This window comes from Notolepis coatsorum (genome assembly GCF_963971535.1).
Source record: "Notolepis coatsorum genome assembly, chromosome: 3".
Lineage (NCBI taxonomy): Eukaryota > Metazoa > Chordata > Actinopteri > Aulopiformes > Paralepididae > Notolepis > Notolepis coatsorum.
In genome coordinates this window covers 271417-299303 of record NC_140167.1, presented here as the reverse complement: position 1 = coordinate 299303, position 27887 = coordinate 271417, and the positions used below count along the sequence as shown (strand labels likewise).

General features: G+C 43.7%; 1 protein-coding gene across 1 annotated transcript; it reads right to left on the bottom strand.

The window, feature by feature from the left end:
• Nucleotides 1-29: 29 nt before the first annotated feature.
• LOC311225098 (uncharacterized protein) lies at nt 30-27882 on the bottom strand (the record flags this gene model as incomplete). The annotated part of the gene is made up of 3 exons (XM_084310303.1): nt 27791-27882; nt 171-399; nt 30-33 (listed from the first exon to the last, which is right to left on the bottom strand). Exons 1-3 carry the CDS (start codon nt 27870-27872, stop codon nt 30-32), a joined length of 315 nt encoding a protein of 104 aa, XP_084166429.1. The 5' UTR covers nt 27873-27882.
• Between the last annotated feature and the right edge of the window lie 5 nt (nt 27883-27887).

Genomic DNA, 27887 nt, shown 5'->3' with positions numbered 1-27887 from the left:
GGGTTTGGCTGAGCAGTGAGGACAGAGTATTATCTCCGTCATGTTCATATTTCACAGGGTGTAAGGTCATCTTGGAGCCATCAGCCTCCTCTAGATCTTGAAATAGTTCCTCCTGTTCCTCTTTAATCTGTAGGAGCTCTGGGTCCTGGGTTTGGTTAAACCATGAGGACTGAGGTTTCTCTTCATCATCTTCACTCTTCACAGGGACAGGATTGTATGTCAACTTGATGATATCAGCCTCCTCCAGACCTTGAAGCTGCTCTCCCTCCTGACTGGTCCAGAGTTCCTCCTGTTCCTCTTTCATCTGTGAGGGCTCTGGCTCCTCCTGGTCCAGACTGGGGCTCCTCTCCTGCTGCTCAGGGGGAACCTCCTCTTCACACACAGAGAGCTGTGGGGGGTCTGCAGGGAGTAATAATAATAATATGAATAACAAACATTAAGATGCAGTAGTGTTGTGAAAAATATCGATTCTGAATATTTAAAAGTTTCAATACTAATTTCCCGCAATATCGATACTTTCGCTCTCTCGCGCTCGCGCTCTCTCTCTCTCTCTCTCTGTCTGTCTCCCTCTGTCTCTCTCTCGGTCTCTCTCTCTCGGTGTGTTGCATCATGCAGTTTGTGACGTGTGTACTAAGCTTATAGAGTTCGATTAAAATAAGGCAAAACTGCAAATCTGCATGTCGTGCTTGAAAAATTTACCTGGCTTTAAGCTTGTTTATCAGGTTCCAGGGGTATTTTATGCATTTTCCCTGTTACTGCCAGGTGTACGACTGTACAGGTGCATTGCCACTATGCCTCGGGCAGCGCTATTATTTAAGAATATGTCGACTATGCACACAAAAAAAAAAAAACATTTATTAATAAAAATAATTATAATAATAAATAAATTATAATATTATTATTTTTTTTTAACCTTTAGGGGGGGCCTCGCGTTTAAATCTTGCACATGGCCTCGCATTTCTCCCAGACGGCACTGGTTGTAGTGTTATGATTTGTGTATGTTAGACAGTTAGTATGTTAGTATTTATATTATCTATTAAATCATCTATATCTATGTTCAATACAAATAGTGTACAAGTGTTGAGGCATGTCATTAATCTTGACAATTACTTTGATTACAACTACACTGCAAACACATCTTGTATTTGGTACAATAAGTCTATATTGAGTAGAATTATCTTGAATTATCTTATCCCACTGGCAGATAATTTAACTTTTTTCTGATTTGGGTCAATTTAATCTTGTTTTAAGAAAACAAGATTAACATTTTCTTAAAACAAGATTAAATTGACCAAAATCATGAAAAAAAAGCAAAATGATCTGTGGAATAAGATAATTCTACTCAATATTGGACTTCTTGTACCAAATAAAAGATATTTTCACTTGATAAGATTTCTTTTTTTGCAGTGTACAAATATGCAGCTACCTGGGCCTCCAGAGCACTTCTAGTGTCAGCGGACACACAGATGACTCCATGAACATGAATAACGAACAACACATTGTTCGAGAATCTCGAACGAGGTAGTTTTAAGTTATTTCTCCGGCAGCGTATGCCAATATGGATTCCGGCAGAGTGCGCGCAGCACTGCTGTTGAATTGTTTTTCAGGGGAAACACTGCGCCTATGGGTGGTTGTTAGGCCTGAGGTGCAGCCGAGGGTCGTTAGACCCCCATAGGCCTGATCCAATTCCTATAACACACAACTTCAAGTGATGTAATGTCTTTTATACAATGGCCGAATTCACCCAACCTTATTGCTATAGAATAAACACACAGTAATTGAAGCATAATGGAGATTTATTCACAAAACCATCCGCAGAAAAAGTAGATAAAAAAAAATAAAAAAAAGTTGCCTCCGTGTCTAGAAGCAGTGGGAGGTGCGGTGCTTCAAAGCATGCCATCTAACAACAAACTTCATATAAATCCTGCAATGTATTATTGTTTTGACAATGGGTCATGACAAACTAGGGCTGTCGCGGTATGACATTTTCTCACGCGGTTGTGTGTGGCTAATCACAGCGGGATGCGGTGGTACCGCACTTCTATATAAAAAAATAAGAAATTCATTCTTTTTTTATATACCTGTATATATTTTTTTATTATTATTAAGACATGCGAGTTCACCCGCGATCGTGATTAGACAAAAATGCTAAGGTCGTAGGAGTCCCAAAACTATTTTTAACATGTTTGATAATCTATCCATTTGTCACTCAACGTTCTGCAATGTGATACAAGTAGTAGGGTGTTGCCTGCTCCTTTAAGAGTGATGCGTTGTGGGATATATACTGTAGGTCTACACAAGCAGCAAGCAGTCACACATCCCTTCTCCAACTTAAAACTAACGTTTTTTGAGCGAACATTTAACGTTATTATAACACTATTTTAACGTTAGTGAATTTGAATGCACATACATAGCTAGTTAAATATCACAACTTGTGTCATCAATCATTGGGGGAAACTAGCCAATAGCTAACGTTATAGATAGCTAGCCTAATAGCTAACGTTATAGATAGCTAGCCTAATAGCTAACGTTATAGATAGCGAACACCAACGTTTGCAAACAAAGCTAACGTTATCCAGTTGACATTACAGATCATAATATAGCTATATGATAACGTTAACGAAGTGAGCGTGGGGGTTAGTCAGAGTGTAGCGGGGGTGTAGCGTAGTGTACTCCACTACGGTTCAGATTAATACAGTTAGGAGAACGCTCCCCTGTAGCCTACTCCACTACGGTTCAGATTAATACAGTTAGGAGAACGCTCCCCTGTAGCCTACTCCACTACAGTTCAGATTAATACAGTTAGGAGAACGCTCCCCTGTAGCTACTGCACTACGGTTCAGATTAATACAGTTAGGAGAACGCTCCCCTGTAGCCTACTGCACTACAGTTCAGATTAATACAGTTAGGAGAACGCTCCCCTGTAGCTACTGCACTACGGTTCAGATTAATACAGTTAGGAGAACGCTCCCCTGTAGCCTACTGCACTACAGTTCAGATTAATACAGTTAGGAGAACACTCCCCTGTAGCTACTCCACTACGGTTCAGATTAATACAGTTAGGAGAACGCTCCCCTGTAGCTTACTGCACTACAGTTCAGATTAATACAGTTAGGAGAACGCTCCCCTGTAGCTACTGCACTACGGTTCAGATTAATACAGTTAGGAGAACGCTCCCCTGTAGCTACTGCACTACGGTTCAGATTAATACAGTTAGGAGAACGCTCCCCTGTAGCTTACTGCACTACGGTTCAGATTAATACAGTTAGGAGAACGCTCCCCTGTAGCTACTGCACTACGGTTCAGATTAATACAGTTAGGAGAACGCTCCCCTCAGGCCTGTACACTGCGATGATATGATCGCAAATTGCCCCCTAATTTGGTCCGTGCGAGTTTAAAATAATATCTGGGGGCAAGCTTGCGAGTGGTGATTTCAACCCTTCATTCGCATTTCACTCCTAAATTAATCCATACAAATTGTAGTAAAACATTAGCCTACAACCAGGGCTGTACAGTGCAATATAATGTTGCGGTTGTAATTTCATTAGACAGACCAGCGCGGACCTTTAATAACATGCAATTTAATTGACACGAGCAATGAGCTAACGGTAGCTTCTAACCAAGGTTACCATTAGGATTATGCTAAGCTAACTAGCGATCTCTGCTAACCCTGGAAAACGGTCAAAGCGGACTCCACAAGACTAGTTCCATTCGTGAGGAAAGGGGTGGGTTATATTGACAACGCTTGACAACAGAAGTTTAAACATAACTTCATATTTATTGGTTATTCATTTCTGTATATCATTGAATTTCCATCTCCGTGTGTCTCCATCTCTTCCTGTTTACATTCGAGTGTGACGTCATCACCTACGGCAGCTTAGACTATCAAAACGCGAAGGGGGGGCTGGCTCTCTTGTTCGTTCTCGCCCCCCCCTCTCTCTCTCTCTCGCTCTCTCTCTCGCTCTCTCTCTCGCTCTCGCTCTCTCTCGCTCTCTCTCGCTCTCTCTCTCTCTCGCTCTCTCTCGCTCTCTCTCGCTCTCTCTCGCTCTCTCTCGCTCTCGCTCTCTCTCTCGCTCTCTCTCGCTCTCTCTCGCTCTCTCGCTCTCTCTCGCTCTCTCTCGCTCTCTCTCTCTCTCTCTCGCTCTCTCTCTCCTCTCTCTCTCTCTCGCTCTCTCTCTACATTCAATGATTTAAAGTAGCCAAATGTTACACACAGTATAAATACTAACTGGATAGTTGATGATATAAACATTTAATTTCATTATCTGAAATATTCTAAAATCATTAAGTCTGTGTGATTATTATTTTCTCACAGTAGTGTGTGTGTATATATATATATATATATATATATATATATATATATATATATATATATATATGTGTGTGTGTGTGTGTGTTTGGCTAAAGTGGATAGAAAACACAGTACTGTGTAAAAGGCACCCAAGAGTTTTTATATAAATTGTCTTAGATGTAAATAATTTTTTTTATTAGTGTGTCAGTAGACTACTCTTAGTACATTTTCATTAAATTATTTTTTAAAGCATCTTCATGGTTTAATAATGCAAACATATGTTGCAGGGACTTATTATAAGCATCATATTGGCGTGACTGTATACATCAAAGGGTTAAATCAAGCATTTTTAAGTGCTTTAGAGGAAATGTCAAAATATCACGATATCATTTAGAGGCCCTACTATAATGGTAAAATAGTTATTTAAAAATGTGCCCCTAAAAAATATTGTTTGCCCCTAAATTTCTCATTTAGGGGCAAGTGTGCCCCTAGTGAAAAAGCTTAGCGTACAGCCCTGCCCCTGTAGCCTACTGCACTACGGTTCAGATTAATACAGTTAGGAGAACGCTCCCCTGTAGCCTGTAGCCTTGCAACCTCCTTCGACAAGCTCTGTCCCCTCGTTGAGAAACCTGCCCGCCGTTCCCCACCCAGTCCATGGCTGACGGATGCAGTGAGAGAACAAAGACAGGTCCTGAGAGCGGCTGAGAGGAAGTATAGAAAGTCACGCCTCACTGCTGACATCGACACATATCACAACCTCTTGTTAACATTCTCCAAAACCATTACTAATGCCAAAGCTTCTTTCTTTCACCATAGGATCGAGGCCTCTGCCAAGAATCTTCGCAAACTGCATGCTACCATGTCCTCCCTCCTCACTCCCCCCCCACCTCCTCCTCCCTCATCTTTTTCTGCCGAAGACTTTGCGATCTTCTTTGAGGAAAAAGTGGAGAACATCCGCAGCTCCTTCTCCCAACCCCCACCCATTCCAAACGCTGAATCGAGAACCTCATCCTTCACTCTGTCATCTTTCTCTCCCATTACAGAAGCCGAGACCCTGACACTGATAACGTCGAACCGTCCGACTACATGCCAGCTGGACCAGCTACCCTCCCCACTCCTCCAGACCATAGCACCGGACATCCTCCCATTCCTAACTGCAACCATCAACTCCTCACTCAACTCGGGGGTGGTCCCCACCTCCCTAAAACAAGCCAGAGTCACGCCCCTCATAAAAAAACCAACCCTGAACCCCACCGTCATAGCCAACTATCGCCCTGTCTCTCTTCTCTCCTTCCTTTCTAAAACACTTGAACGTGCTGTATCCAACCAACTTACTGCTTATCTCTTACAGAATGACCTCCTAGACCCCAATCAGTCTGGCTTCCGGACTGGCCACTCCACAGAAACGGCCCTCATTGCGGTCACAGAGGCACTTCACTTAGCAAAAGCGAAAGGCCTCTCCTCTGTCCTGATTCTCCTAGATCTATCTGCAGCCTTCGACACAGTCAACCATCAGATCCTCCTCGCGGCCCTCGCAGGAATGGGAGTGGCTGGATCTGCGCTGACATGGCTGACATCATACCTCAATGACCGCTCCTACCAAGTGTCATGGAGAGGGACTCTGTCGGCCACCCGCCCCCTCCGGACGGGTGTCCCCCAGGGCTCGGTCCTAGGACCCCTTCTCTTCTCCCTCTACACTAAATCACTGGGTAACATTATCACATCTCATGGCTTCTCATATCATTGTTATGCCGATGATACTCAACTCTTCCTCTCCTTCCCTCCCTCAGATATCCACGTCTCTGAGCGGATCTCGGCCTGTCTGTCCGACATCTCCGCCTGGATGACGACCAACCACCTCAAACTGAACCTAAGCAAAACAGAATTGCTCCACCTGCCGGCCAAATCCTCCCCCCTGACCGACCTCTCCATCACAGTCGAGAATGCAGCTGTGACCGCGTCGCCGACCGCCAAGAACCTTGGTGTTGTCCTCGACGACCAGTTGAACTTCTCTGCTCACATCGCAGCGACAACCAGAACCTGCAGATTCCTCCTGAGCAACGTCAGAAGGATACGCCCCTTCCTGACAAAAGAAGCCACCCAACTCCTCGTCCAATCAACAGTCATCTCCCGCCTCGACTACTGCAACGCACTGCTAGCTGGCCTCCCGGCCACTGCCACCAAGCCTCTTCAACTCATTCAAAATGCAGCGGCCCGCCTGATCTCAAACCTACCGAAGTCAGCCCATGTCACCCCACTTCTTAGGGACCTGCACTGGCTCCCCATTGCTGCACGTATATCCGCTTCAAGGCCCTCGACCTAGCATACCGTGCGGCAAAGGGAACCGCTCCCGCCTACCTCCGGTCAATGGTCTCTAACTACACACCCTCAAGACCCCTACGCTCTGCGTCTTCTGGCCGCCTCAGATCTACTCCTATCCAAGCTCCCGGAGGGTCATCAAAGAGAAGCCGCCTATTCTCAGTCCTTGCCCCACAATGGTGGAATGAACTACCCATCCCAGTTAGGACAGCCGAATCCCGTCCAATCTTTCGCCGTCGACTAAAGACTCACTTCTTCAACCATTATCTGAAATGATAAAAAAAAAAAAAAAATCTAACCCCGACTAACCTTAATGTCATGCACTTGTCCTAATAAACTAACCTACACTGTAACACGCAACACTTTGATGAACATTGTTACTCAGCTGATAGAGTTATACCCTTCTTGCTGTCTTGTCGCACAGAACTTGTAAGTCGCTTTGGATAAAAGCGTCAGCTAAATGACTAAATGTAAATGTACTGCACTACAGTTCAGATTAATACAGTTAGGAGAACGCTCCCCTGTAGCTACTCCACTACAGTTCAGATTAATACAGTTAGGAGAACGCTCCCCTGTAGCCTACTCCACTACAGTTCAGATTAATACAGTTAGGAGAACGCTCCCCTGTAGCTACTCCACTACAGTTCAGATTAATACAGTTAGGAGAACGCTCCCCTGTAGCCTACTGCACTACGGTTCAGATTAATACAGTTAGGAGAACGCTCCCCTGTAGCCTACTGCACTACAGTTCAGATTAATACAGTTAGGAGAATGCTCCCCTGTAGCTACTGCACTACAGTTCAGATTAATACAGTTAGGAGAACGCTCCCCTGTAGCTACTGCACTACAGTTCAGATTAATACAGTTAGGAGAACGCTCCCCTGTAGCCACTGCACTACAGTTCAGATTAATACAGTTAGGAGAACGCTCCCATGTAGCTACTCCACTACAGTTCAGATTAATACAGTTAGGAGACCGCTCCCCTGTAGCCTACTGCACTACGGTTCAGATTAATACAGTTAGGAGAACGCTCCCCTGTAGCCTACTCCACTACAGTTCAGATTAATACAGTTAGGAGAACGCTCCCCTGTAGCCTACTGCACTACGGTTCAGATTAATACAGTTAGGAGAACGCTCCCCTGTAGCTACTGCACTACAGTTCAGATTAATACAGTTAGGAGAACTCTCCCCTGTAGCTACTGCACTACAGTTCAGATTAATACAGTTAGGAGAACGCTCCCCTGTAGCCTACTGCACTACGGTTCAGATTAATACAGTTAGGAGAACGCTCCCCTGTAGCCTACTCCACTACAGTTCAGATTAATACAGTTAGGAGAACGCTCCCCTGTAGCTACTGCACTACAGTTCAGATTAATACAGTTAGGAGAACGCTCCCCTGTAGCTACTGCACTACAGTTCAGATTAATACAGTTAGGAGAACGCTCCCCTGTAGCTACTCCACTACAGTTCAGATTAATACAGTTAGGAGAACGCTCCCCTGTAGCCTACTCCACTACAGTTCAGATTAATACAGTTAGGAGAACGCTCCCCTGTAGCCTACTGCACTACAGTTCAGATTAATACAGTTAGGAGAACGCTCCCCTGTAGCCTACTCCACTACGGTTCAGATTAATACAGTTAGGAGAACGCTCCCCTGTAGCCTACTCCACTACGGTTCAGATTAATACAGTTAGGAGAACGCTCCCCTGTAGCCTACTGCACTACGGTTCAGATTAATACAGTTAGGAGAACGCTCCCCTGTAGCCTACTGCACTACGGTTCAGATTAATACAGTTAGGAGAACGCTCCCCTGTAGCTACTGCACTACAGTTCAGATTAATACAGTTAGGAGAACGCTCCCCTGTAGCTACTGCACTACAGTTCAGATTAATACAGTTAGGAGAACGCTCCCCTGTAGCTACTGCACTACAGTTCAGATTAATACAGTTAGGAGAACGCTCCCCTGTAGCTACTGCACTACAGTTCAGATTAATACAGTTAGGAGAACGCTCCCATGTAGCTACTGCACTACAGTTCAGATTAATACAGTTAGGAGAACGCTCCCCTGTAGCCTACTCCACTACGGTTCAGATTAATACAGTTAGGAGAACGCTCCCCTGTAGCTACTGCACTACAGTTCAGATTAATACAGTTAGGAGAACGCTCCCCTGTAGCCTACTGCACTACAGTTCAGATTAATACAGTTAGGAGAACGCTCCCCTGTAGCTACTCCACTACGGTTCAGATTAATACAGTTAGGAGAACGCTCCCCTGTAGCCTACTGCACTACGGTTCAGATTAATACAGTTAGGAGAACGCTCCCCTGTAGCTACTGCACTACAGTTCAGATTAATACAGTTAGGAGAACGCTCCCCTGTAGCTACTGCACTACAGTTCAGATTAATACAGTTAGGAGAACGCTCCCCTGTAGCTACTCCACTACAGTTCAGATTAATACAGTTAGGAGAACGCTCCCCTGTAGCTACTGCACTACAGTTCAGATTAATACAGTTAGGAGAACGCTCCCCTGTAGCTACTCCACTACGGTTCAGATTAATACAGTTAGGAGAACGCTCCCCTGTAGCCTACTCCACTACGGTTCAGATTAATACAGTTAGGAGAACGCTCCCCTGTAGCCTACTCCACTACGGTTCAGATTAGTACAGTTAGGAGAACGCTCCCCTGTAGCTACTGCACTACGGTTCAGATTAATACAGTTAGGAGAACGCTCCCCTGTAGCTACTGCACTACAGTTCAGATTAATACAGTTAGGAGAACGCTCCCCTGTAGCTACTGCACTACAGTTCAGATTAATACAGTTAGGAGAACGCTCCCCTGTAGCTACTGCACTACAGTTCAGATTAATACAGTTAGGAGAACGCTCCCCTGTAGCTACTGCACTACGGTTCAGATTAATAGTTAGGAGAACACTCCCCTGTAGCTACTGCACTACGGTTCAGATTAATACAGTTAGGAGAACACTCCCCTGTAGCTACTGCACTACGGTTCAGATTAATACAGTTAGGAGAACGCTCCCCTGTAGCTACTGCACTACGGTTCAGATTAATACAGTTAGGAGAACGCTCCCCTGTAGCTACTGCACTACGGTTCAGATTAATACAGTTAGGAGAACGCTCCCCTGTAGCCTACTGCACTACAGTTCAGATTAATACAGTTAGGAGAACGCTCCCCTGTAGCTACTGCACTACGGTTCAGATTAATAGTTAGGAGAACGCTCCCCTGTAGCTACTGCACTACAGTTCAGATTAATACAGTTAGGAGAACGCTCCCCTGTAGCTACTGCACTACGGTTCAGATTAATACAGTTAGGAGAACGCTCCCCTGTAGCTACTCCACTACAGTTCAGATTAATACAGTTAGGAGAACGCTCCCCTGTAGCTACTGCACTACAGTTCAGATTAATACAGTTAGGAGAACGCTCCCCTGTAGCTACTGCACTACAGTTCAGATTAATACAGTTAGGAGAACGCTCCCCTGTAGCTACTGCACTACGGTTCAGATTAATACAGTTAGGAGAACGCTCCCCTGTAGCTACTGCACTACAGTTCAGATTAATACAGTTAGGAGAACGCTCCCCTGTAGCTACTGCACTACAGTTCAGATTAATACAGTTAGGAGAACGCTCCCCTGTAGCCTACTCCACTACGGTTCAGATTAATACAGTTAGGAGAACGCTCCCCTGTAGCCTACTGCACTACAGTTCAAATTAATACAGTTAGGAGAACGCTCCCCTGTAGCCTACTGCACTACGGTTCAGATTAATACAGTTAGGAGAACGCTCCCCTGTAGCTACTGCACTACGGTTCAGATTAATACAGTTAGGAGAACGCTCCCCTGTAGCCTACTGCACTACAGTTCAGATTAATACAGTTAGGAGAACGCTCCCCTGTAGCCTACTGCACTACAGTTCAGATTAATACAGTTAGGAGAACGCTCCCCTGTAGCCTACTCCACTACGGTTCAGATTAATACAGTTAGGAGAACGCTCCCCTGTAGCCTACTCCACTACAGTTCAGATTAATACAGTTAGGAGAACGCTCCCCTGTAGCTACTGCACTACAGTTCAGATTAATACAGTTAGGAGAACGCTCCCCTGTAGCCTACTGCACTACGGTTCAGATTAATACAGTTAGGAGAACGCTCCCCTGTAGCTACTGCACTACAGTTCAGATTAATACAGTTAGGAGAACGCTCCCCTGTAGCTTACTGCACTACGGTTCAGATTAATACAGTTAGGAGAACGCTCCCCTGTAGCTTACTGCACTACAGTTCAGATTAATACAGTTAGGAGAACGCTCCCCTGTAGCCTACTCCACTACGGTTCAGATTAATACAGTTAGGAGAACGCTCCCCTGTAGCTACTCCACTACGGTTCAGATTAATACAGTTAGGAGAACGCTCCCCTGTAGCTACTGCACTACGGTTCAGATTAATACAGTTAGGAGAACGCTCCCCTGTAGCTACTGCACTACAGTTCAGATTAATACAGTTAGGAGAACGCTCCCCTGTAGCTACTGCACTACAGTTCAGATTAATACAGTTAGGAGAACGCTCCCCTGTAGCTACTCCACTACGGTTCAGATTAATACAGTTAGGAGAACGCTCCCCTGTAGCTACTGCACTACAGTTCAGATTAATACAGTTAGGAGAACGCTCCCCTGTAGCTACTGCACTACAGTTCAGATTAATACAGTTAGGAGAACGCTCCCCTGTAGCTACTGCACTACGGTTCAGATTAATACAGTTAGGAGAACGCTCCCCTGTAGCTACTGCACTACGGTTCAGATTAATACAGTTAGGAGAACGCTCCCCTGTAGCTTACTGCACTACAGTTCAGATTAATACAGTTAGGAGAACGCTCCCCTGTAGCTACTGCACTACAGTTCAGATTAATACAGTTAGGAGAAGGCTCCCCTGTAGCTACTGCACTACGGTTCAGATTAATACAGTTAGGAGAACGCTCCCCTGTAGCCTACTGCACTACAGTTCAGATTAATACAGTTAGGAGAACGCTCCCCTGTAGCCTACTGCACTACGGTTCAGATTAATACAGTTAGGAGAACGCTCCCCTGTAGCTACTGCACTACAGTTCAGATTAATACAGTTAGGAGAACGCTCCCCTGTAGCTACTCCACTACGGTTCAGATTAATACAGTTAGGAGAACGCTCCCCTGTAGCTACTCCACTACGGTTCAGATTAATACAGTTAGGAGAACGCTCCCCTGTAGCCTACTGCACTACAGTTCAGATTAATACAGTTAGGAGAACGCTCCCCTGTAGCTACTGCACTACAGTTCAGATTAATACAGTTAGGAGAACGCTCCCCTGTAGCCTACTGCACTACAGTTCAGATTAATACAGTTAGGAGAACGCTCCCCTGTAGCCTACTGCACTACAGTTCAGATTAATACAGTTAGGAGAACGCTCCCCTGTAGCCTACTGCACTACAGTTCAGATTAATACAGTTAGGAGAACGCTCCCCTGTAGCTACTGCACTACAGTTCAGATTAATACAGTTAGGAGAACGCTCCCCTGTAGCCTACTGCACTACAGTTCAGATTAATACAGTTAGGAGAACGCTCCCCTGTAGCTACTGCACTACAGTTCAGATTAATACAGTTAGGAGAACGCTCCCCTGTAGCCTACTGCACTACAGTTCAGATTAATACAGTTAGGAGAACGCTCCCCTGTAGCTACTGCACTACGGTTCAGATTAATACAGTTAGGAGAACGCTCCCCTGTAGCTACTGCACTACGGTTCAGATTAATACAGTTAGGAGAACGCTCCCCTGTAGCCTACTGCACTACAGTTCAGATTAATACAGTTAGGAGAACGCTCCCCTGTAGCTACTCCACTACAGTTCAGATTAATACAGTTAGGAGAACGCTCCCCTGTAGCTACTGCACTACAGTTCAGATTAATACAGTTAGGAGAACGCTCCCCTGTAGCTACTGCACTACAGTTCAGATTAATACAGTTAGGAGAACGCTCCCCTGTAGCCTACTCCACTACAGTTCAGATTAATACAGTTAGGAGAACGCTCCCCTGTAGCTACTGCACTACAGTTCAGATTAATACAGTTAGGAGAACGCTCCCCTGTAGCTACTGCACTACAGTTCAGATTAATACAGTTAGGAGAACGCTCCCCTGTAGCTACTCCACTACGGTTCAGATTAATACAGTTAGGAGAACGCTCCCCTGTAGCCTACTGCACTACGGTTCAGATTAATACAGTTAGGAGAACGCTCCCCTGTAGCCTACTGCACTACGGTTCAGATTAATACAGTTAGGAGAACGCTCCCCTGTAGCCTACTGCACTACAGTTCAGATTAATACAGTTAGGAGAACGCTCCCCTGTAGCCTACTGCACTACAGTTCAGATTAATACAGTTAGGAGAACGCTCCCCTGTAGCTACTCCACTACGGTTCAGATTAATACAGTTAGGAGAACGCTCCCCTGTAGCTACTCCACTACGGTTCAGATTAATACAGTTAGGAGAACGCTCCCCTGTAGCCTACTGCACTACAGTTCAGATTAATACAGTTAGGAGAACGCTCCCCTGTAGCTACTGCACTACAGTTCAGATTAATACAGTTAGGAGAACGCTCCCCTGTAGCTACTGCACTACAGTTCAGATTAATACAGTTAGGAGAACGCTCCCCTGTAGCTACTGCACTACAGTTCAGATTAATACAGTTAGGAGAACGCTCCCCTGTAGCCTACTGCACTACGGTTCAGATTAATACAGTTAGGAGAACGCTCCCCTGTAGCTACTGCACTACGGTTCAGATTAATACAGTTAGGAGAACGCTCCCCTGTAGCTACTGCACTACAGTTCAGATTAATACAGTTAGGAGAACGCTCCCCTGTAGCCTACTGCACTACAGTTCAGATTAATACAGTTAGGAGAACGCTCCCCTGTAGCTACTGCACTACAGTTCAGATTAATACAGTTAGGAGAACGCTCCCCTGTAGCCTACTCCACTACAGTTCAGATTAATACAGTTAGGAGAACGCTCCCCTGTAGCCTACTCCACTACAGTTCAGATTAATACAGTTAGGAGAACGCTCCCCTGTAGCTACTGCACTACAGTTCAGATTAATACAGTTAGGAGAACGCTCCCCTGTAGCTACTCCACTACGGTTCAGATTAATACAGTTAGGAGAACGCTCCCCTGTAGCCTACTCCACTACGGTTCAGATTAATACAGTTAGGAGAACGCTCCCCTGTAGCCTACTGCACTACAGTTCAGATTAATACAGTTAGGAGAACGCTCCCCTGTAGCTACTGCACTACAGTTCAGATTAATACAGTTAGGAGAACGCTCCCCTGTAGCTACTGCACTACAGTTCAGATTAATACAGTTAGGAGAACGCTCCCCTGTAGACTACTGCACTACAGTTCAGATTAATACAGTTAGGAGAACGCTCCCCTGTAGCTACTGCACTACAGTTCAGATTAATACAGTTAGGAGAACGCTCCCCTGTAGCTACTCCACTACTGTTCAGATTAATACAGTTAGGAGAACGCTCCCCTGTAGCCTACTCCACTACGGTTCAGATTAATACAGTTAGGAGAACGCTCCCCTGTAGCCTACTCCACTACAGTTCAGATTAATACAGTTAGGAGAACGCTCCCCTGTAGCCTACTGCACTACAGTTCAGATTAATACAGTTAGGAGAACGCTCCCCTGTAGCCTACTCCACTACGGTTCAGATTAATACAGTTAGGAGAACGCTCCCCTGTAGCTACTGCACTACAGTTCAGATTAATACAGTTAGGAGAACGCTCCCCTGTAGCCTACTCCACTACAGTTCAGATTAATACAGTTAGGAGAACGCTCCCCTGTAGCCTACTCCACTACAGTTCAGATTAATACAGTTAGGAGAACGCTCCCCTGTAGCTACTGCACTACAGTTCAGATTAATACAGTTAGGAGAACGCTCCCCTGTAGCTACTCCACTACGGTTCAGATTAATACAGTTAGGAGAACGCTCCCCTGTAGCCTACTCCACTACGGTTCAGATTAATACAGTTAGGAGAACGCTCCCCTGTAGCCTACTGCACTACAGTTCAGATTAATACAGTTAGGAGAACGCTCCCCTGTAGCTACTGCACTACAGTTCAGATTAATACAGTTAGGAGAACGCTCCCCTGTAGCTACTGCACTACAGTTCAGATTAATACAGTTAGGAGAACGCTCCCCTGTAGACTACTGCACTACAGTTCAGATTAATACAGTTAGGAGAACGCTCCCCTGTAGCTACTGCACTACAGTTCAGATTAATACAGTTAGGAGAACGCTCCCCTGTAGCTACTCCACTACTGTTCAGATTAATACAGTTAGGAGAACGCTCCCCTGTAGCCTACTCCACTACGGTTCAGATTAATACAGTTAGGAGAACGCTCCCCTGTAGCCTACTCCACTACAGTTCAGATTAATACAGTTAGGAGAACGCTCCCCTGTAGCCTACTGCACTACAGTTCAGATTAATACAGTTAGGAGAACGCTCCCCTGTAGCCTACTCCACTACGGTTCAGATTAATACAGTTAGGAGAACGCTCCCCTGTAGCTACTCCACTACGGTTCAGATTAATACAGTTAGGAGAACACTCCCCTGTAGCCTACTGCACTACGGTTCAGATTAATACAGTTAGGAGAACGCTCCCCTGTAGCCTACTCCACTACGGTTCAGATTAATACAGTTAGGAGAACGCTCCCCTGTAGCTACTGCACTACAGTTCAGATTAATACAGTTAGGAGAACGCTCCCCTGTAGCTACTGCACTACGGTTCAGATTAATACAGTTAGGAGAACGCTCCCCTGTAGCTACTGCACTACGGTTCAGATTAATACAGTTAGGAGAACGCTCCCCTGTAGCCTACTGCACTACAGTTCAGATTAATACAGTTAGGAGAACTCTCCCCTGTAGCTACTCCACTACAGTTCAGATTAATACAGTTAGGAGAACGCTCCCCTGTAGCTACTCCACTACAGTTCAGATTAATACAGTTAGGAGAACGCTCCCCTGTAGCTACTCCACTACAGTTCAGATTAATACAGTTAGGAGAACGCTCCCCTGTAGCTACTGCACTACGGTTCAGATTAATACAGTTAGGAGAACGCTCCCCTGTAGCCTACTGCACTACAGTTCAGATTAATACAGTTAGGAGAACGCTCCCCTGTAGCTACTCCACTACAGTTCAGATTAATACAGTTAGGAGAACGCTCCCCTGTAGCCTACTCCACTACAGTTCAGATTAATACAGTTAGGAGAACGCTCCCCTGTAGCTACTGCACTACAGTTCAGATTAATACAGTTAGGAGAACGCTCCCCTGTAGCTACTGCACTACGGTTCAGATTAATACAGTTAGGAGAACGCTCCCCTGTAGCTACTGCACTACGGTTCAGATTAATACAGTTAGGAGAACGCTCCCCTGTAGCCTACTCCACTACAGTTCAGATTAATACAGTTAGGAGAACGCTCCCCTGTAGCCTACTGCACTACGGTTCAGATTAATACAGTTAGGAGAACGCTCCCCTGTAGCCTACTGCACTACAGTTCAGATTAATACAGTTAGGAGAACGCTCCCCTGTAGCCTACTCCACTACGGTTCAGATTAATACAGTTAGGAGAACACTCCCCTGTAGCTACTGCACTACGGTTCAGATTAATACAGTTAGGAGAACGCTCCCCTGTAGCCTACTGCACTACGGTTCAGATTAATACAGTTAGGAGAACGCTCCCCTGTAGCTACTGCACTACGGTTCAGATTAATACAGTTAGGAGAACGCTCCCCTGTAGCCTACTCCACTACAGTTCAGATTAATACAGTTAGGAGAACGCTCCCCTGTAGCCTACTGCACTACAGTTCAGATTAATACAGTTAGGAGAACGCTCCCCTGTAGCTACTGCACTACTGTTCAGATTAATACAGTTAGGAGAACGCTCCCCTGTAGCCTACTGCACTACAGTTCAGATTAATACAGTTAGGAGAACGCTCCCCTGTAGCTACTGCACTACTGTTCAGATTAATACAGTTAGGAGAACACTCCCCTGTAGCCTACTCCACTACGGTTCAGATTAATACAGTTAGGAGAACGCTCCCCTGTAGCTACTCCACTACGGTTCAGATTAATACAGTTAGGAGAACGCTCCCCTGTAGCCTACTGCACTACGGTTCAGATTAATACAGTTAGGAGAACGCTCCCCTGTAGCTACTCCACTACGGTTCAGATTAATACAGTTAGGAGAACGCTCCCCTGTAGCCTACTGCACTACGGTTCAGATTAATACAGTTAGGAGAACGCTCCCCTGTAGCCTACTGCACTACGGTTCAGATTAATACAGTTAGGAGAACGCTCCCCTGTAGCCTACTGCACTACGGTTCAGATTAATACAGTTAGGAGAACGCTCCCCTGTAGCCTACTGCACTACAGTTCAGATTAATACAGTTAGGAGAACGCTCCCCTGTAGCTACTGCACTACAGTTCAGATTAATACAGTTAGGAGAACGCTCCCCTGTAGCCTACTGCACTACAGTTCAGATTAATACAGTTAGGAAAACGCTCCCCTGTAGCCTACTGCACTACAGTTCAGATTAATACAGTTAGGAGAACGCTCCCCTGTAGCTACTCCACTACGGTTCAGATTAATACAGTTAGGAGAACGCTCCCCTGTAGCCTACTCCACTACGGTTCAGATTAATACAGTTAGGAGAACGCTCCCCTGTAGCTACTGCACTACGGTTCAGATTAATACAGTTAGGAGAACGCTCCCCTGTAGCCTACTCCACTACGGTTCAGATTAATACAGTTAGGAGAACGCTCCCCTGTAGCCTACTCCACTACGGTTCAGATTAATACAGTTAGGAGAACGCTCCCCTGTAGCTACTCCACTACGGTTCAGATTAATACAGTTAGGAGAACGCTCCCCTGTAGCTACTGCACTACAGTTCAGATTAATACAGTTAGGAGAACGCTCCCCTGTAGCCTACTGCACTACGGTTCAGATTAATACAGTTAGGAGAACGCTCCCCTGTAGCTACTCCACTACGGTTCAGATTAATACAGTTAGGAGAACGCTCCCCTGTAGCTACTCCACTACGGTTCAGATTAATACAGTTAGGAGAACGCTCCCCTGTAGCCTACTCCACTACAGTTCAGATTAATACAGTTAGGAGAACGCTCCCCTGTAGCTACTGCACTACGGTTCAGATTAATACAGTTAGGAGAACGCTCCCCTGTAGCCTACTCCACTACAGTACAGATTAATACAGTTAGGAGAACACTCCCCTGTAGCCTACTCCACTACGGTTCAGATTAATACAGTTAGGAGAACGCTCCCCTGTAGCCTACTGCACTACAGTTCAGATTAATACAGTTAGGAGAACGCTCCCCTGTAGCCTACTGCACTACGGTTCAGATTAATACAGTTAGGAGAACGCTCCCCTGTAGCCTACTGCACTACGGTTCAGATTAATACAGTTAGGAGAACGCTCCCCTGTAGCTACTCCACTACGGTTCAGATTAATACAGTTAGGAGAACTCTCCCCTGTAGCCTACTCCACTACAGTTCAGATTAATACAGTTAGGAGAACGCTCCCCTGTAGCCTACTCCACTACGGTTCAGATTAATACAGGGAAAGGTATACATTGGGGGCTCGAGTCCGGGATATGAAAATAAATCCTGATTTCATCTGTGAGTTGTAAACTGTAAGGAAACGTGAAGTTAGCTCATGCTACTGGAAAACGGACGTCTCGTCATTAAATGAACAGAGTAAAAAATGATCACGCCCCTTTCCCCCCCCCACGGTTGTCGCGGTTGTCTGTTCTGCATCCGCGGGTGCCTTGACACACCGCGGGATTGCGGTGATGCGGTTACCGCGACAGCCCTATGACAAACCAATTACATAATCCAACATTGTGTAAACAACTAACATATTCCAGTTAACTATCTTTTTTTTTATTATTCGTTACGAATATATCCATACTTCCATTGTGGCCAGGACATCCAGTGAAATCGCTTCAGTGTCCTTTTGCAGAGGGAGGTTGCTACAAAGCATGCCATCTAACTACAAACTTCATATATGTGGCTCTACTCTGCTATAGAGCCACACTCCGTTGTGGACAAGTTTACAGACATACATGAGATACAGATAGACAGTACAGCTACATCTATACATTTATGACATACCAGATTTACAAATACAGTACTGTTTTTGTAGGGTGATTATGATTTATTTACATTGAGGTTCTGGGGTCACGTGGAGTGTGTTATACGAAATACCCCCCCTCCACCCCACCTACCAATCTCCTACCTACCAACCTCCTCCAATGTACAGTTTCTTTGTCAAATGTATATACTCTCTTTTTTAGACTCTTCTTGTATCACAAACAGTACTGTATTTGTAAATCTGGTATGTCATAAATGTATATGTAGCAGTACTGTCTATCTGTATGTCATGTATGTCATATATGTTACGATGCATTGAAAATGGGGGACCCTGATGTAAACAAGACGAAAGTCTTTCTCTGGTCTGCATCCCCTTAACAATTGTGTGTATTGAGCTGTACTGTATTGTACCCATTCTGCAATCTGTTAATACAATTTTCAATCAATCAATCAAATAACAACCGGTACCTTCACTGTGCTTCTTAAACAAGATGTAGCAGTACTGTCTATCTGTATGTCATGTATGTCATATATGTCATATACTGTATGTTATGATGCATTGAAAATTAGAGTTGTTCCGATACCGATACCAGTATCGGAAATGCCTCCAATACAGCCTAAAATGCTGGTATCGGCGAGTACACGTAAAATCTATGCTCCGATGCCATATGATGTATACTCCTGCTGAAGTGAGCATTATAAAACAAACATGTTTTTAATCGACCGTGAATTAAAGTGTCAATGCTGTTTGTCATTTTAACAGCAGATACTTTCTTAAATGCCATCGTCCCGACAGAGCGGTGTGACGGGAGCTCTGATGTGTTCGCTTGCTGGTGTTATTAGCATTAGCTGAAGAGCTATCTGAAAAGCTAGTTTTAGCTTAACGTGACCCTGGCTAAAGTTGGAGCTATTCATAATCCAGCAATAATGGCTGCAGACCTGCAAGCAAAGTACAGCAAGTTGGCAAAGGAGTATTCCAAGGTAAATCACTTTTTCACCAGTAACGTTACATTGTCTTTCCATCTAGCTCACGCTAACTGGTAACTGGCTAACCTAAGTGTCGTCACTGATCGACCTCTCCCACACATGCACGCAATTACGGACATGTTGCGGACAGCCATACCGGTGACAATGTTTAGCTTTTAGTGCCTGAGGCGGAGTCTCAAAAGAGAATGTTGAATATTTATTGTGCATTAAAAATCACAACATAGACGTTACTACTAGTCAGAGCCTCTGCTACTAGCTAACTGAACCGGAGCAGACTGGCTACTGTGGATAGCAAGTGCAACAACGTATAACGTCCGTGCGGAACCAATGTCCCAACAACCTTTCCGTGGGTGAACTCATTGAGCATAGTTGTCAATTAATGATACTAATACTAATCTATACAATCACCTGTTGTTGATTAAATACCATTACTTTCTAGTTATTACTAAAAAAAAACAGTATATATAAAACAGTATCTGTAGCTGTAAAAAAAAATATATATAAAAAGTTTTATAATATATATAATATTATTATAATTTTTTTAATGTATGCACTGGTATCGGATCAGTATCGGTATCGGCCGATACCCAAAGCTTACAGGGCTCGAAATTGCAACCGAATTTGTCGCATATGCAACCGAAATTGTATCTGTGCAACCTCAAAATATAATTGGGAGCATTCGTGCAAGTGCAAATAATTGTTCTGGTGCAACCTCCCCCCCCCCCCTCTCCATTCGCTAGTTTGTCACTCAGTATGTGCCTTGTGAGTTGACAGTGACCCTTCTAACCAATCAAACGTGAGCTTGACGTTCTTACATTTAATGCTGATTTTAGATTGGTTAAGATTAGCCTTCAAGCCTCGCTGTCTTCTCTCATCCTACAGCAAGTTGTTGACGCACACACATTCACACACGCTGCTCCCAGTGCTCGCATTGCCCATGCCCCTCCCCCTCACAGACCGTCTAGTCCAGTGTTTCTCAACTGGTGGGTCGCGACCCAAAAGTGGGTCGCGGGACCATTTTGAGTGGGTCATTGAAATTTTTTGTGTTTATTTCATGTTTTTAACAGTGCATGAAAGATTGTGTATTACTGTAAAAAAAGAAATTGAAATAAATCATAGTGGTTAAAAAAATTAGGTCGCGACTTAATGACTAAGGAAAATGTTGGATCCCGAGGCTAGACCAGTTGAGAACCACACTCTAGTCAACATCTCTCATTCGCTCTGAAGAGAGCAAGAGTGCAGCTCCTCTTTCAACATCACTTAACAAAATAACTATTCACTTTAGTTTAATGCACAAGGCGTTGTTTAACGTTATGTAGCTGGCTAGCTACTGATAGGCGCTTGTGTCAACGGCTGATACCATCATATGCATTCGTTTTTGCAGCTGTTGGCTAGCTAGCTAGCTAACGTTAGCTACCTAGCAACTGTAGCTAGCTAATACTGACTACCTTTTAATTCGCAATGGAGTGGAGCTAACTAACTGTACAAATCGATGTGATTGGCTGAGACTGTATTTTGTACGGTTGGCTGCCTGGCTGTTGTGGATTCGGGTAGCCAGCTAGCTGGCTGGCAGTTCATAGTGCAGTAGTGTGTGTATCTATGTACATTGATGATAAAGAGGGGTTTCTCCCCTCCTAATGTACAGTCTCCTCCCAATCATATGTATATATTTTATGTTAGGATTTCTGGGTAACAGTAATGTGTAATGTCACAAATGTAACAGTACTATATACCTGTATACCATGTATGTCCCTATGTCATAAATGTCATGTATGTTGTGTATGTCATAAATGTCACTATGAAATGAAAATGGGGGACCCTGATGTAAACAAGACAAACGTCTTTCTCTGGTCTGCATCCCCTTAACAATTGTGTGTATTGAGCCGTACTGTATTGTACCCATTCTGCAATCTTTTTTTTTTTTTAACTTACATTTTTATTTGCATTTTTGATTTACAAACATCTCAGACAATACAATTAAACAGACAGAAACAATAAAGAAAAAATTATAACATCAAAAAGAATAGTGATGCACCGATGTGAAAATGGTGGCCGATACCGATAACCGACATTAATATTGCTGTTCTGGCCGGCACCGACATCCACCGATGTCGACATCTCTGCACAGAAAACACTTTTTTATGATAATCAAACAAAGAGCTACTTTCCAAAACGCATACTTTTTTTTACTTTTGTAACTTATTTTCAGAAATTACTGATATTTTGAAACAATTTAAGGCCAAAACATGTAAAAAGAAAAAATAATATTAAATTTTAATAAAAAAAAATAAAAAATTATATCGGCCCATATCGGCCCTATCTTGATATCGGGCCGATACCGATGTGTAAAAAAAAAAAACGGCCATATCGGCCGATATTATGTCAGCGGCCAATATATCGTGCATCACTAAAAAAGAAAACAAAAATAAAAGAGAGGGGGCGACATGGGTTCAACGGTCAATTCTATCTTTACCTTGTTTATTTACATTTCAATTTATTTTATAGTTCCCTTGTTCCCTTTTCATTCTTTTTTTTAAACAATATGTTTATAGGTATTTTCTTTTTTTTTCAGTTTAACAGCATCAGTTCAACAACCATACAAAAGGAAATGCTGCCAACTGCCCCCCCCCTCCCCGAGTTACAGAAAAATAGATGCATATTAACCCCCCCCCCCTGAAAAAAAGAAGAAAAAAAAAGAAAAAAAAAATCGGCCAGACCCCCCCTCCCTTCCCCCAGACTAGGACCTCGACAAATTCAGTTTTTTCTTTTTTTTTACACATTTTGAGAGTTTTGTAAACCCAGTTACACCCGTCTAACAGGTGCCCATACTTCTACACCAAACAAATAAATGTCTACCATTACATCTTTTCTCTTCAAAGAGCAACTAATAACATTTACAGTATCATTCATTGCAATATATACCCTTCAGAAAGACAAAAGGGAGCTTCAATAATAGCCTATATCATCAACCTACTATGTAATCTGTTCTAAGTATTGCCTAAACCCAGCCCAGCATTTATCAAAGAGACGTGGTTTTTTCTTAAGATTGAACATTATTTTCTCTGATGCCATGTACGAAGAGATTTCACTAAGCCACATAGACATGGGGGGGGATTCAGCACTTTTCCACAGCATGGCAATACACTTGTTCCCTGCAATCATGGCCAATTTAATGATCCGCACCTTGCCTCTCTTATCTGGAGAAATGTCAGACATGTCTCCTAATAATGCTAATTTAGGTGTACATGGGATCTCAAGGCCTGTGACCTCTTCGAGAGTCTCCCAAATTGAGCCCCAGTAAGGTCTCAGTTTGTTACATTCCCAGAACATGTGGAGCAGGCTACCTGTTTCCGTTGAGCACCTAGGGCAAAGGTCAGAGATAGCCTCATTCATCCTGTGAAGTCTTTCCGGCGTAAAATAGGTTCTATGGAGAATGTTAAATTGCATAAGTTTATGTCGAGTGTTATATGAAAAAGATAGTGCAGACTCACATAGTGATTCCCATTCATCTTCATCAAAGGTACAGTCCAGGTCCCGCTCCCATTTGTTCTTGGCATTTAGGGGTATAATTTCTGTACTGGTCAGGATTCTATCATATGTTAATGATAGGATGCCTCTAGTGTGAATAACTCCTTTTAGAATATCATCTATGAGGAGGGGTTTTGGAAGAGTGGAGTTTCCTCCCTGACCTGTACCTATGAAGTGTCTGACCTGTAGGTATTTAAAGAAATTAGTAGTTGGAAGGTGGAAGGCGGCACGTAACTGTTCAAAGGACATAAGTATGTTATTATCAAATAGGTCCCCAAAAGTTTTAATTCCCTGAGTGTACCACTTCTTGGTGATGCCATCTCTAAGTGATTCTGGCAAAGCTGGATTGTTGTGGAAGGGAGTCTTCCTGTGAAATGCAATAAAGCTACCAAGATGTGTCTGAATCTCAAACCATGTTCTTGCTGTGTGTTTAATAAATGGGTTATCTGAACAATTCTTCAGGGTGTGGTACTTCCTGATAAAAGGAATTCCGGCCAGCGGTACGTCCATCGTATGGCATTGTTCTATTTGTCTCCAGGCAGGGGAATTAGTCGACTCATTCTGCCAAATCCAAAGAGCCCTTGTCTGTGCAGCCCAGTAATAGCGTTGGAAGTCCGGGAGTTTCAGTCCACCACACTGGGGGGAATTATATAGGGTTTTAATTTTAATTCTAGGGACCTTCCTTCTCCATATGAATGCAGATATTATCCTTTGTAATTTCTTGAAGAAGTTCTTATGTATAGATATAGGGAGGGTTTGAAAAAGATAGAGAAATTTAGGTAGGATGTTCATCTTAATGCAGTTCACACGTCCGATTAGCGAGAGAGGCAGCTGCATCCATCTATCTAGGTCCTTCTCCACCTTTTTAAGTAGTGGGTCATGATTTAGTAAGAAAATTGTATCTATTTGGTTCGGGATTTTTAGACCCAAATATGTTACAAATTGTGAGTTCCACTGGAAGGGGAAATTGGACCTTGGCATTTTTTCGGCTAGTGAGTTAAGTGGCATGGCCACGCTTTTTTGTGCATTAATCTTGTAGCCTGAGATTACATTATACTTTGACAGTGTTTCCATAAGGGCAGGCATGGATGAGTCGAGATTGGTTAGAAACAGGACTATGTCGTCCGCGTATAAAGAGATGACATGGCTCTCAGGACCCACCTTGATCCCACTAATAGCTTTATGTGACCTTATTGCTATAGCCAGGGGTTCGATTACCAGCGCAAAAAGTGTCGGGAAAGAGGGCAACCCTGCCTAGTACCGCGCCTTAGAGGGAAAGAAGGTGAAATCTCTGAGTTGGTCTGTATCCTGGCTGTAGGGTTAAGGTACAGCATATGGATCATTCTTAGCATATTTGGGCCAAAGTTCATTTTTTGTAGAACAGCGAAGAGAAAGTGCCACTCTACTCGGTCAAATGCCTTCTCCGCGTCCAACGAGATCGCTATGACTGGGTCTTCTATGGATTTGGCACAATGCGTCAAGTTAAGAAATCTTCTCACGTTGTCTATTAATGAGCGATTTTGTATGAAACCGGTCTGGTCCGTATTAATAAGTGAGGAGGTTACTCTCTCAAGTCGAGTGGCTATGATTTTAGTAATTATTTTATATTCGTTGGAAAGGATCGAAATTGGTCTGTACGACCCGCATAAGGTAGGGTCCTTCCCTGGTTTTGGCAGGACTATAATAAGAGCTTGCTCAAGGGTATCAGGTAGTTGGTCATTCTCAATAGAGTAGTTGAACATTTCTAGGAGAGGGTCTATCAATTTGCTAATAAATGCCTTGTAGAAGTCTATGGAGAAGCCGTCCGGCCCTGGAGCTTTCCCTGGCGTCAGTTTTGATAAGGCATCTAGTATTTCTTGCTTAGTTATCGCCTCGTCAAGGACCCCCCTTGTGCCTTTTGTTATCGTAGGTATGTCTAGGTTGTCCAAGAACTCACACCTCTCCTGTCTCTTCTCCCCCTGCGAGGAGTAGAGAGACTTGTAGAAGTCTGAGAAGGCCCGATTTATGAGCAGTGGGTTCCGGGTCAACTCCCCTTTGTCGCTTACCCTAATGGCCGGAATACACCTAGCGGCATCCTCCCTTCTAATTTGCCACGCTAGTAGTTTCCCTGCCTTGTCACCCTGCTCATAGTAGCGATGTTTCAACCTTGACATAGCGTTTTCTACCTCTCGCGAGGTGATAGTGTTATATTCTGCCTTTTTTGCCGTTATCTGAACCAATAAGGTCTGTGATTGTAATAGGGAGTGTTGATTTTCAAGCGCTTTTATATCAGACTCTAGTGAGCGTAATTTGGTTTGATATTGTTTGGGATCCCCTTCCAACCGAACCTAGTTGAAAAGGATAAAGGGGGAAGATATATTTTAGTCAGGGGATATATGGGAGACCAACTGGTCACTATGCTGAATGTATATGGTCCGAACCACGATGACCCTAACTTCTATGTGAACCTTTTTCTTAAAGTGACATGCGCCCCTTCAGAACTTATAATTGGTGGTGACTTTAACCTGGTATTAGACCCTGCTATGGACAGATCCTCCCCTACCCCTAAACCTTTGACCTCAGCGGCCAAGGCTCTTAAAAAAGAACTTATGGATCTTAATTTGTTGGATACATGGCGGGAGGGGCATGCATCTCAAAGGGAATACAGCTTCTACTCACACATGCACAATAGCTACTCTAGGATTGATACGTTCTTTATACATACAGCAAAACTCCATCTTGTGTCGTCCTGCGAATACTTAGCCATGACACACTCAGACCACGCCCCCCTTTTGACTAAAATAGCCTTAAGCGACTCTCACACAAACTCCAAACGCTGGAGGTTTCCTAATTTTCTAAATAACGATGAGGATTTTGTCAAATTAATTAACAAACAGTTGGACTGGTATTTATTGAGTAATAGGGGCTCGGCCTCACCAGCTATAGTCTGGGAGACCCTTAAAGCTTACATAAGAGGCTACATTATTAGTTACTCTTCCTGGAAAAAGAAACAATATCAAACCCATTCTGCAATCTGTTAAATAAAGTTTTCATTCATTCATTCATTAGTTGGCTGTTGTTGGCTGAAAGTTCGAGTTCTCATAGCCGTGAGTAATCGCTCAAGCCCACCCCTATAAGCTACACAAAAAGAAAGTTTAATGTGACTGATCTAGTATCGGAATATTCCACCCATAAATAGCTAATGTCAAATGGAAGTATTGTATATTCTGTACTTAGTTTGAAAGTGGTCAGACAGTTCCCTCTGTGTGTAATACAGACAGTCGTCACACATTCATAAATAACACTTACAGAAAAGCTTATCGTGCACTGTAATAAAAGACGTTTTGTTCAATGGGGAATTTTTTTATGTACAGGATACCGTGAAACCATGGCATTTTTGCCCAAGGTTATCGTACCCTCAAAATGTCATACCGGCACATGCCTAGTCTACACTATAGGCTACACTACTAGGTCTACACTACATAGTTTAAGGCTACTTTCACTGTTTTACTGCATTACAGTACTGTTATATTGTCGTTTTTGTATCAATAAAAAATATATATTACATATATATTGTTGGTGCTCCTTACATTTTGATGGGTGCTCCTAAATGTTTGCTGGTGCTCCCAACTTTTTGAAGTTGGGAGCACCAGTGCTACCAAGTAAAAATGTTAATTTCGAGCCCTGGCTTAGGTATCGGATCAGGAAGGAACAAATGGTATCGGAACATCTCTATATTTAAGACAAGCCGTTTATCTACCAATAACCATAAGAGTTCCCTATGCATACTGTTTAATATGTTTGTTGTTATGGGGCAATGTAGGACTAGTCTGGCAGCTCTGTTCTGGGTCATTAGTAGTTTCCTCTGTGCACTGTCAGATGCAGAGGACCAAACAGGTGAGCAGCAGTCCAGGTGGCTTAAAACTAATGACTTAACGACCTGTCCCAGAATATGTGCTGGAACATAAGGAAGGCATTTTCTTGCCATATAAATGCCATTACCCATTTTCTTAGCCACTGTGTCAATGTGCTCTACCCATGTCAGTCGACTATCTATTATGACTCCCAGTAATGTAACCGTATCAACCACACAGATTGATTGAATGAAAATGTTATCAACAGATTGCAGAATGGGTACAATACAGTATGCAGACCAGAGAAAGACTTTCGTCTTTTTTACACCAGGGTCCCCCATTTGCAATTCATAATGAATTGTAAGTAAGGGTGCAACTAGCACCGTGCAATCCATTCTTTGTGGATCTATCCCTGAGACAGTTGTCTGTATGTAAGACATTAATCAGTATTTTCTTTTCTTATCTTTTAAACTATGTTTTATGTGTAATTTATTCTATGTATTGTCTTTTATATGGACCCTGAGTCCGTAATAAAATGTAGATTGATTGACTTCCATGAGGTGTTTAGGAATGATAGAAATTAAGAACAAAATGACTTTAAAGAATGTAAATTAAGAGGTAAAATGATCACCTCTGGCGAGCTCGTCTGTGTCCAGCAGACCATCCTCGTTGCCGCGGGTGATGAGAAGCGTGTGGACGTCTGGACACTCCATTAGGGGGTTCTCTTC